General features: G+C 55.8%; 4 protein-coding genes across 4 annotated transcripts; all 4 read left to right on the forward strand.

The window, feature by feature from the left end:
- Positions 1-219: 219 nt before the first annotated feature.
- Positions 220-2,015, forward strand: PG994_014127 (uncharacterized protein; the record flags this gene model as incomplete). Its single annotated transcript, XM_066865536.1, has 4 exons — positions 220-257; positions 433-733; positions 892-1,462; positions 1,537-2,015. 4 exons carry the CDS (start codon positions 220-222, stop codon positions 2,013-2,015), a joined length of 1,389 nt encoding a protein of 462 aa, XP_066708665.1.
- Positions 2,016-2,675: 660 nt separating this feature from the next.
- PG994_014128 (uncharacterized protein) lies at positions 2,676-4,038 on the forward strand (the record flags this gene model as incomplete). The annotated part of the gene is given in 6 exon segments (XM_066865537.1): positions 2,676-2,871; positions 2,974-3,081; positions 3,182-3,387; positions 3,416-3,471; positions 3,590-3,858; positions 3,875-4,038. 6 exon segments carry the CDS (start codon positions 2,676-2,678, stop codon positions 4,036-4,038), a joined length of 999 nt encoding a protein of 332 aa, XP_066708666.1.
- Positions 4,039-5,005: 967 nt separating this feature from the next.
- Positions 5,006-7,392, forward strand: PG994_014129 (uncharacterized protein; the record flags this gene model as incomplete). The annotated part of the gene is made up of 6 exons (XM_066865538.1): positions 5,006-5,468; positions 5,506-5,635; positions 5,775-6,001; positions 6,114-6,846; positions 6,912-7,029; positions 7,102-7,392. The coding sequence occupies 6 exons, from the start codon at positions 5,006-5,008 to the stop codon at positions 7,390-7,392; spliced, it is 1,962 nt and encodes a 653-aa protein (XP_066708667.1).
- Positions 7,393-7,696: 304 nt separating this feature from the next.
- On the forward strand, positions 7,697-10,270 carry PG994_014130 (uncharacterized protein; the record flags this gene model as incomplete). Its single annotated transcript, XM_066865539.1, is given in 4 exon segments — positions 7,697-7,789; positions 7,807-7,946; positions 8,028-9,041; positions 9,166-10,270. The coding sequence occupies 4 exon segments, from the start codon at positions 7,697-7,699 to the stop codon at positions 10,268-10,270; spliced, it is 2,352 nt and encodes a 783-aa protein (XP_066708668.1).
- Between the last annotated feature and the right edge of the window lie 217 nt (positions 10,271-10,487).

Consider the following 10,487-nt stretch of genomic DNA (forward strand, 5'->3'; position numbering starts at 1 on the left):
GCATACGAATGTCTTACTAGAGATGGTTATCGTGGTATCAAACTGTGACATCATTCAACATCTTCAACCTAGGTATTTATGGTGGGTTGTAGTCCCTGAAAATGTTCTATACTATCCTTCAACGCTAGGCGACATACCAACTTCGTACTCAATATCGATCATGGAGCTTCATCTTATTGCTCTCGGGCTCATTGCCCTCCTGTACTTTGTATATTCAGCATGCACGGTTGGTCATCGGAGGAAGTCCATGCCGGCAGGTAAGCAGAAAGCTCATTGTTCATTGATAAGAATCTGACACCATGAAGGACCAAGAACATTACCATTTATCGGCAACCTCCATCAAATCCCGAGCACTTACACACATATAAAGTGAGTAGATGCCCGAAAAGAAAATTCACACATGTGTGTCCCTATACGCTTACACATCTGCAGGTTTACGGAATGGGCTCGTCAATACGGCGGTCTGTATACTTTGAAGCTCGGAGCTGGCACCATGGCTGTGATCACAGATCGCCGGATTGTCAAGAGCACGGCTGATAAGAAAAGCAACATTTATAGCCACCGACCACCATCATACGTCTCGCATGAACTCATTACCAAGGGCAACCATCTGCTGGTCATGTTCTATGGTGACAAGTGGCGGGCCTTCCGTCGTTTGATTCACCAACATCTGACTGAGAACATGGTGGAGCGTGAGCATTTGGCCATAGTGAACGCCGAGGCTGTCCAGCTAGTTCGTGATTATATGCTACACCCGGAAAACCACATGCTCCATCCCAAGCGGTTCAGCAATAGCATCAGCAACTCGATAAGTTCGTCTCACATTCACATTCCCATCCCGGCTCTGTAGAACGTCATGACAGGAGATGGTGAACTAACACGTAAATTCAGTCTATGGTATACGCACACCCCATGTTCGGTCGACGGTGTATGCGGCGCTTATACCATCTAATGGAATCATGGTCCGAGCTCATGGAGACGGGCAACACGCCACCGGTAGACATCTTCCCGTGGCTCAAGATGATCCCTGGAAAGTTGTTTGGCGACTACAAAAGCCGCGCGCTTGGCGTGGGGCAGCAGATGGAGAGCCTGTACGAGGACACTCTGAGCGCCGTTCTCAAGCGGCGCGAGACGCGGAGATTGGGCTCTTTCATGGACGTTGTCTTGGACCAGCAGGACAAGATCCAGCTTCCCCGGGACCAGCTCCGCTTTATTGGCGGTGTCCTGATGGAAGGGGGTTCTGACACATCCTCATCGCTTATCCTGGCCATCGTACAGGCACTAATTCTGAACCCCGCGATACAGGAGAAGGCGCATCGGGAAATAGCCGCCGTGGTCGGGGAAGAGAGGTCTCCTGTGTGGGCCGACATGCCTAATCTCCCATACATCAACATGATCGTCAAGGAGGGTCACCGTTGGAGGCCGATCCTGCCTCTCTGCTTTCCCCACGCCTTGGGGCAAGGTAAGTTCTCTCTACCAGCCCTGTACATGCATATACTACGACGGGCGCTGGTTCTAATCAACTATGGGGGACAGACGACTGGGTTGACGGCAAGTTCCTCCCCAAGGGCACTATTGTGGTCATCAACAGCTGGGGTATGCACATGGACCCAAATGTATGGGAAGACCCGGAAACGTTCAACCCCGACCGTTATCGCGACCACCCGCTGCTCGCCCCGGACTACGTTGCTGGCGGAGACTGGCAGAAGCGAGACCATTACGGGTACGGGGTCGGGCGGCGGATCTGCCCCGGCATGTACTTGGCGGAGCGGAATATGCTGCTCTCCATCGCTAAGCTGATCTGGGCTTTCAAGTTTGAGGCGCCCCTGGGTCCGGACGGGAAGCCAGTTCGCATTGACCCGGATCCGATCACGGGCTATCAGAACGGGTTCTTATACTGCGCCAAGGACTACGGCTGTTTGCCCGTAGTACGATCGGAGCAGGTGCGACAGACGGTGTTACGCGAGTTCGCACAGGCTGAGAAGGATGTGTTCAGTGACTTAGATTGTAACTAGCTCACGATCTTAGATCTTTAGCATGCGCTTACCTTGCGCCTATGCATATTGACTTCGATGTAGTTAGTATCAGCTAAATAGAGTCATCCACAACAAGTAATTTAGCGGATTTCACAGAATAATTCTCACAGTGGTCTGGCACGCATAACCGTGGGGTTGCTGCAAGGAGCCGCAGGAGATGATGCCCCCCTCACCGGTATCACTGGGCTCTGGCTTCCCCGGGCTTCGGATACCCCGGCCGCCGCACCCTGTCACGTTTCTGCTAGTACGCGCGTTGCACTTGTGTTATTCTTACCAGCTTACAAAGAAATGTTAGCCTGTTGCTGATGCCTAACGCCGATGCTTAATCACTTTGATAGTGTAGAAGGGATTACAGTACGGTTTGCATTATTTGCACCTCTTGTCGGCGTTAATAACAAGTCCGAAGTCAGTGGAGTCAAGGTCGGGACAGGGCCAAAGCCGTCGAATCAAGGGGGGTTCCCAGAACTCCGAGAACTCCTTTTGGAATTGGGTGCAGATTGTTTCCCTCTCATTCTCTCCTGCGCAACAAGGTCCTTTTTAAGCCACGGAATCATTTACAAACCACGAGCTAGGACACTCGGATTGATCTCAGCCGCATATCCAATACAATTTCATATTTCAAAGACGACAATACACACCATGCCGCGAATCCTTCTGACCGGTGGCAGCGGCTTTATTGCCGCCCATATACTGGATACACTTTTGCAGCGGGGACACTCGGTCGTCACTACCGTCAGGTCAGGGATCAAGGGTCAACGCATCTTGGATGCTTATCCTGAAAACGCGGGCAGCACACTGGACTACGTGAATGTGGAAGACATAGAGCAGCCAGGGGGTAAGGGATTCTGCATACCCGAAAAGTTTAATACGAACACTAATGCAATCATCTATGCGAACTTGAACTGTGCACAAGATGGTTAACATTTCTTGATTATAGCATTCGACAAGGCCGTTATCTCTGAGCCACCGTTCGATTTCGTCATCCACACCGCAAGCCCGTACCATTTCAAGTCGCAGGACAATCAGAAGGAATTACTGGGTCCAGGTACTATACACCTCCTAAAGTCAATCCCCCTGAAAACAGGGAAAGACAGAAATATCAAGCGAAAAGTCAATCGGCATACTGACAAAGATCTATTGAACAGCTGTGAATGGCACCATTGGGCTATTGGAATCCATCGTCAAGAACGCGCCTAGTGTCAAACGTGTCGTCATCACATCTTCTTCGGCTGCCATATTGGATCCCAGCCAGCCCACCAAAGTCTACTCAGAGGCCGACTGGTGTCCAATCACCAAAGAGCAGGCCCTGCTTGGCCCTGCTAACGGCTATCGAGCCAGCAAGACATTTGCCGTAAGCTAATACTCCAACTGCCACGCAGAAGAGTAGTACCGCCATGCTAAGTCTTGGGTGTATAGGGAACGGGCCGCATGGGGAGTTCGTGGGGGCGAAGGAGCCCAATTTCACTTTGGCCGTGGTATGTAATAGTGTTCCTGTGGCGCAGGTGCTTTTCGGGATGATGCCTCGGCCAACTGACGAGTCCTCCCCGCTCTAGTGTAACCCGCCCCCTCGTTCTAGGCCCAGTGCTGCATCACCTAGATTCACTCGCACAGCTCAACACCTCCAACCAGCGCATCCGCGACCTCATGACGGGCGCTGCCAGAGATGCCTGCCCGCCCACGGGCAACCACCTCTTCGTAGACGTACGGGACTTGGCCATGGGCCACGCGCTGGCCGCAGAGAGGCCCGATGCGGCAGGTCGGCGGTTCTTTATGGTGGGGGCCGCTTCTCCAACAAGGAGATCGCCGAGATCATGGCTGCCGAGTTCCCAGATCTGCAGTCGCGACTTCCCACTGGCAAGGCGCTGGAGCCGGGGATTATCCGAGCCAGGGCTCCTACGGTTTCGACAATAGTGTGAGCAAGAGGGTACTGGGCATGACTTACCGGCCCTTGCGTGAAAGTGTCGCGGATGCAGTGACGAGCTTGCAGCGGTTCCTAGCATAGATCTATCCTGTTTCTCAACTGTTGCTCTGTATGTGTAAGTTGAGTAACCTGATTGGCGGTGGGTAGCAGAGACAGACAAAATTACAAATCCTGATCTTGCCTCTGCCCGTCGGCCCTATCTTCATTTTTATTATCTCCTGAACCGAAAACGGTATCGTTTGATTGGTCAACTACCTAGGTAAACCAGAATGCGGTACCTGCCGGCGGCGAACGAACATTTCAAAGGTAAGGTGGTAAGGTGTGCTGTTTAATTGGTTAAGAACAGCTTCTCCACTCTCTGGGTTCTTTTCTGTTTCTGGCGGTCCAGGCGGTAGGTAGAGAAGCAAAGAACCTAGTGGGAGGAGCCTCAAGATTTTTGGGAGGCAGGCACGAACACGCGCTCATGGCGCTGGGAATAAATGGTCGGATGACCCGTTCCGGAATGGGCTCATCATTTTCTAGCATGAATAATAAACTTTCCATTTTGTTGGAAGGTTTCTTGAGAGTTTGAAAGACATCGTATATGAGGGTTATGACGGCTTCTTTTTTGAGTTTGTATATTAGAGGGCCACTTTCAATGTTACGACGTAGTACTGGGTTAGCCTAGTCTGCCTAATCTTCTGGAAAGGAAGGACGACACGAATAAGCTTTCCACGGATCTCCGAAATAGCCCAAACAAGCAAGATCGTGTGCGACGGTCCGTTGCAGGTGCAGGCGGGATCGAACCATGGCTCGTCAAGGGAGTGCAGGGAATAGGGAATGCGAATCTGGCAACCTCAAGCGTTTCGATCCGGAGCCTGAAGACGAAAACTCCGTGGCCTTCCAAAGTTGCTTCCGCGGTACTCCGCAGCCCGGCAACGGTCCCCAGTCCCATGTATGGATATTTAAGAATATATTAACCTACTACTGCTGATAATAAACTTAATTGTCCATCTGAGAGGTAACGACAACTGCTTCCTGTGATATCATAAGGTTAATAATTGTGATCATGACTTGTCTAGCGACGTTACGACGCGCCGTTGTGCTTTGTTGTGCCTTGCTGCAGCACTCGGTTGCATTGACAGCAGCCGCCAACAATACCGAAACATGCAAATGCAAATGCATACCAGGAGATGCATGCTGGCCCAGCGCACAGGATTGGACGGAATTCAATGCGACCATCGGCGGAAAGCTTGTCACGCCTTTTCAGCTTGCTGCTGTGTGCCATAACCCCGGTTACGACGAGGCGGCTTGCGAGGTTATCCAGAGGGAATGGACCTCACCCTGGTTGCAGTTCGGGACCCTCTCTTTTCTTTCCTTTCCTTCTCTTCTTTTTCTTCATTCCCCATTCCCCACCCTCGTACTGCACCTCGTATATTCCACTTGCTGCTTTGGCCCCCTGTTTGGGGACATCTTGCTGACGGGCGGGACCGTGCAGCGACGCATCCTCCTCTTCGCCCATGGCAGCAGCCGTCGCCAACACAACATGCAATCCTTTCACTTCTCGAGAGCTTCCCTGTGAGCTCGGCAACACAATCACCTATTCCGTCAACGCCACCGACGCGTCGGACTTTTCCAAAGCGGTGCAGTTCGCTCGACGACGGAACATTCGCCTGGTGATCCGCAACACTGGCCATGAGTCTGTAGACCCCCTCCCCCCCCCCCTTCCCCCACCTGCCCACTTCCTCCCCTCCTCCCCTGCCAGATGGCATCGTGGAGCTAGTAAGCACATATGTATGTAGTAGCATCGCAGCATCGCTTACACCTTCATCCGGCAGTTACCTTGGTAAATCGACGGGCAAGTGGGCCCTGTCCGTGTGGACCCATCACATGAAGAAGGTCGAATACATTCAGCAGCATAACAGCGACCTCTACCACGGCCCTGCAGTCCGACTAGGTGCAGGTGTTCAGGTAGAAGAAGCTTATCAGGCTGCGCGTGCCTATAACGGCGTCGTTGTAGGGGGCGACTGTGCCACGGTCGGAGTTGTGGGAGGCTATCTGCAAGGTAATGACTCGCCTTCCGGCTGACTGTTTGTTTGTTTGTGTGTTTGTGTGTTTGCTACCGTTTCGTACAGATGCGCAGAGGGCTAATGCATAGCTCATCTCTCGGTCCTCAGGCGGGGGTCATTCGGCGCTCAGCTCGCTCTACGGAATGGCTGCTGATCAAGTACTGGAATGGGAGGTTGTTGACGGAACGGGTAATATCTTGCAAGCCACCCCATCATCCAATGCAGATCTCTACTGGGCTCTCTCGGGAGGCGGAGGTGGTACCTATGGCATCGTCTCGTCGGTAGTGGTCAAGCTGCTACCCGATGTCCCCGTAGCCGGCGTGCAGCTCAAGTTCCGTGCCGAAAGCCGAGCCAAGCTGGAAGGCTTCCACAGGGCCGTCCGCACGTACCATCAGCTCGTTCCCGCCATCACGGCGGCTAAGGGGATGGGCATTGCCCAAGTGACCAACGACACCTTTTTGCTAACGCCGCTCACCCTCCCCGCTTCGTCCAGCGATAGCCCGCGAGCCCTGCTGGCACCACTAATCGGGGAGCTTGGGAAGCAAGGCATCGCCTACAGTCTCAACATCACTGAGCATCCCAATTGGCTGCAGTACTGGCGGCAGCTTATCAAGCCCAACCCCACCCAGCTTGTCCAGAATGCCCAATACGGTGGCTGGTTTCTGCCGAAGGAAGTTGTTGCAAAACAGGCGGATGCACTGCAATGGGCCATCCGGGAGGTTACGGATGTGGGCTGCGTCTTTGTGGGACTGGCAATCAATGTGTCACGGATCAGTACGACACCCCAGAACTCTATTCTGCCGTCCTGGCGCGAAGCCGCCCTGAGCGTGATCCTGTCCACGTACGTCACTCATTGCCCCTTTCGGCCTGCCAAGCGAGCTAGCTAATCTGACTGCTCTAAATAAGCTCATGGCCAGAGAGGGCCGATTTGCATACGATGGAGAAGATGGCCCACATCATGACCGACGTTTGCGTACCGGCTCTCGCCCGTCTCGCTCCCGACGCGGGCGCCTACCTGAATGAGGTAAGCAAAGGATTTCGACTGCATACTGCACACTTCTGCGACTGCTCCTGTACATGACTACATTGCTAACAGCCCGGTCGATTGGTACCGCGCATCCAGGCGGATCCGAACCAGCCAGACTGGCAGAAGGCCTTTTATGGTGAAAACTACAACAGGCTTCTAGCCATCAAAAACAGGTATGATCCCGATCACTTATTTTATGCGCCGACGGCCGTCGGTAGCGAGCGATATTCCGGTAGACCAAGCAGGACGACTGTGCCCGAGTCAATGATGGAGAGGCGGAGGGAGGGAGGGGAGGGGACAGCTAGTGAAGGTGCGGACGAGAGACAGGCAGACAGGTTGGTCAGGTTTGGGACAGGATAGAATATGAGATAACGGGGTAGCGTGCAGTAATCAAAAATACCTTGCTGCAGTGAGATGGAAAATGCCCCACAGCGCAACGGCGATAAGCAACATGGACGACCGGAGAGCCCGAGAGCCCCATGGGGCGGGGTGGGGCCCGTTTGTTACGGGTTTAGTGCCCCCAGAAAAGGCTGGAACATGATGCGATTATAAGCAAATGCCACCTCCAGTGAAATTGATTGCCCTATCTCTTTTATTACATACATATCTGACATTGATATTGATCTATCTGCGTGTGAATTGTTTCACCAAGCAAGCGCCCGTGATGTTTACCACCCTAGATTTGAACACGGCCAACTCGAAGCAGTCAAGCTCGGGCGGCCGAAGCGAAGAGGGCGAGGGCGAGACCACGGATCTCGTCCCAAGCGCAACCAGGTCCGCCGCGCCTGTGATTGGTGCAAGCTGATGCGCATCAAGTGTGACAACGACCGACCATGCTACAACTGCCAACAAGGAGGCCGTGAATGTGGCATGAACAACAAGAACCAGTTCCGCTCCCTCGCCGCCGCCGTCAAGTAAGTCGCTTCCTCTCTGGGGCCACGCTCCTCTCCCCCGCCTATTGCGCAATGCGAACTGATGGACATTCGAGTTTGAAGGGAGGTCGAGATCCTGCGGGCGCAGATGCGCGAGCTGGAGACGAGTAAGCGGCAGCTCGAGGAATTACACAAGAGCGCAAGCACAGGCGCGGCGGAGCGGCGGCGGAGTAGCCCGTCCAACAGCCCCCTTGCGGAGAGACAGATGGCTTCGCGAAATGGAGTGCGCGTCGGGTCCATCCTCTGGGGCATGGCGTCGTGGCCCTTTTTCCTGGTGCGCCTGAACCAGTACTTGCACGCGGCGCGGCCGCACCTCGACGTGGACCTGCTCGCCTGCGTCGCCGGCATGCCCGCGTCCCCCTGGCTGCGTCCCGACGCCCTCAGCGCCAGCTTCCTGCCCATCTACCAGGAGCGGCACTTCCTCTCCCTCTTCTGGCAGACGCACTACTTCAGCTTCCCCTTTGTCAGCGAGGCCCAGTTCCGCCGCGAGTACCACGAGCTGACGGCCGACACCGCCCCGTCCGCCACCCGGAAGCCTTCGCCCCTCGTCGACATCGTGCTCGCGCTCTGCATCCAGCTGGGGAGCCTGCGCATGAACCGCGCGGGCGACGCCCAGACCAAGTGCCCCTCGTTGGCGGGGTTTCAGTACTACCGACGCGGCCAGCAGGCCATTGACCAGACCATCGAAACGCCCAACCTCCGCACCGTCCAGTGCTACGTCTACAGCATCGTCTATCTGCTCGAGGCCGGCTTTCTGAACCGGGCCCAGGTCGTCGCCGGCAAGGCCATCACGGTCGCCCTGCTGCTCGGTCTGTCCCACGAGCCTCCCTTGGACATACCGGAGCCCGAGCGCGAGGTCGCCCGGCGCACATGGTGGAGCCTGTATTCGTTAGACGCTCTGCTCTCCATGGAAGTCGGCCGGCCGCCCATGATTAGCGCCTCGCACTCGACCTGCCAGTTGCCGACCGACTCGTTGGAAGTGGCCCAGTGGCTGGCCCCTCATTACCGACACGACGACTCCTGCCCTCCATGGGTTGGCTTTCAGACCCAGACACTGCACCTGTTCCGGGCTGTCAGGTATGCAATCCACTCTGCACAAATGGCCGCTCTATCTAGACGCGCCTCACCATCACTCCCACCAGCCTATATCACGTCCCCCACACACGACTTGCAAGCTAATCGACCCTCTTACGTTAAATAGACCAGTGCGAGCAGCGTTCAATGCCACGTACGATGCAGTCATCGGCCAAAACAGTTACGATGTGTTTGTGAACAACGGCGAGGCGCGAGAGGAGTGCGCCCGGGCGCTCATGGAGCCCATCAAGGAACTCGAGCAATGGACCCAGGCCGTGCCGAGCGGCTACGTCGTGCCGCGCAAGGAAGGGCGCGCCTTCTCGCAGGGGGAGCGCTCCACGCTCGACCTGGACCTCAAGCCCAACGTCCTCATCCACTGCCAGCGGCAGCGGCTCCTGCTCGAGATGCAATACTACAACCAGTGCATGGCCCTGTACCAGCCCTTCATCTGCGTCGGGGCCGGGGCCGGGGCCGAGTCGTCCTCCCCGACGCCCCTGTCCGACGGCATGGCGGCGACGGGCCTCGGCTACGCCGTCGCGCTGACCAGCATGATCTACCAGGCGCTGACGGGCTCCGAGGCCCTGAGCGGGGCATACAGCGTCTTGCGCCTGCAGAAAAACGCCCTCTTCGCCATCATCGGCTTCGCCTACACCTTCCCCCTCACCCAGCGCGACGCCATCGGCCGCGCCCTCGACGAGGGGCTCGCCGTCGTCGAGCGGTACCAGGACGCCCTGCCCGACGCGCGCGCCACGGCGGCCGCGGTGCGCGCCCTGTCCGACGACATCGGCACCGTCATGCACGGCGGCTTCTACGACGAGCCGGGGGGCTGGTCCTCGTCCTCGTGGCTGACGGCCGCGTCCGGGTCCGGGACGTCCCCCGTCGCGCTGCTGCCGTCCGGCAGCGGCACCAGCATCTCGTCCGACACCATCGTCGTCGCGAGCCAGGACGGGTCGGCGGCGGGGTCCCTGCCGACGATGACGACGGGCCTGCTGGACAAGCAGGGCCTCGTCACGCCGACCATCATGTCGCCGGGCCTGATGACGGAAGCCATGTTCGACTTCAACGCGTTCGACATGGGCGGCGGACTCGATGTGGCCGACATGGGCACCGGCTGGGATTATCTTGATATTCTTTGGGGCGGTATGGAGCTCGGGGAGCCGCCCAAGGACCCATGGGCCATGATGGATATCAGCGTCACGACCAGCGGCAAGAATGATGAAATGCCGGTATGACCGACGTGGGAGAGCAGGGCCCCAGGATATCATAGCGTTTTGACTTTTTAAGATAACATATTCATAGAACATTATGTACCATTACTACAATCGTTATTTTCATATATTCGACGGCTTTTCTTAAGCGAAGGCCGTGTTAGAGAGGTACGTTTAGATGGGCAAAATAGGCCTTCACTAATCGGCATCTGTGGATTGAGTTGGCTACCTATTCTAGCTG

The sequence above is a fragment of the Apiospora phragmitis genome, assembly GCF_038363925.1.
Source record: "Apiospora phragmitis strain CBS 135458 chromosome Unknown utg000013l:1.0-2965645.0:1.0-2969333.0, whole genome shotgun sequence".
In the NCBI taxonomy this organism is placed as follows: domain Eukaryota; kingdom Fungi; phylum Ascomycota; class Sordariomycetes; order Amphisphaeriales; family Apiosporaceae; genus Apiospora; species Apiospora phragmitis.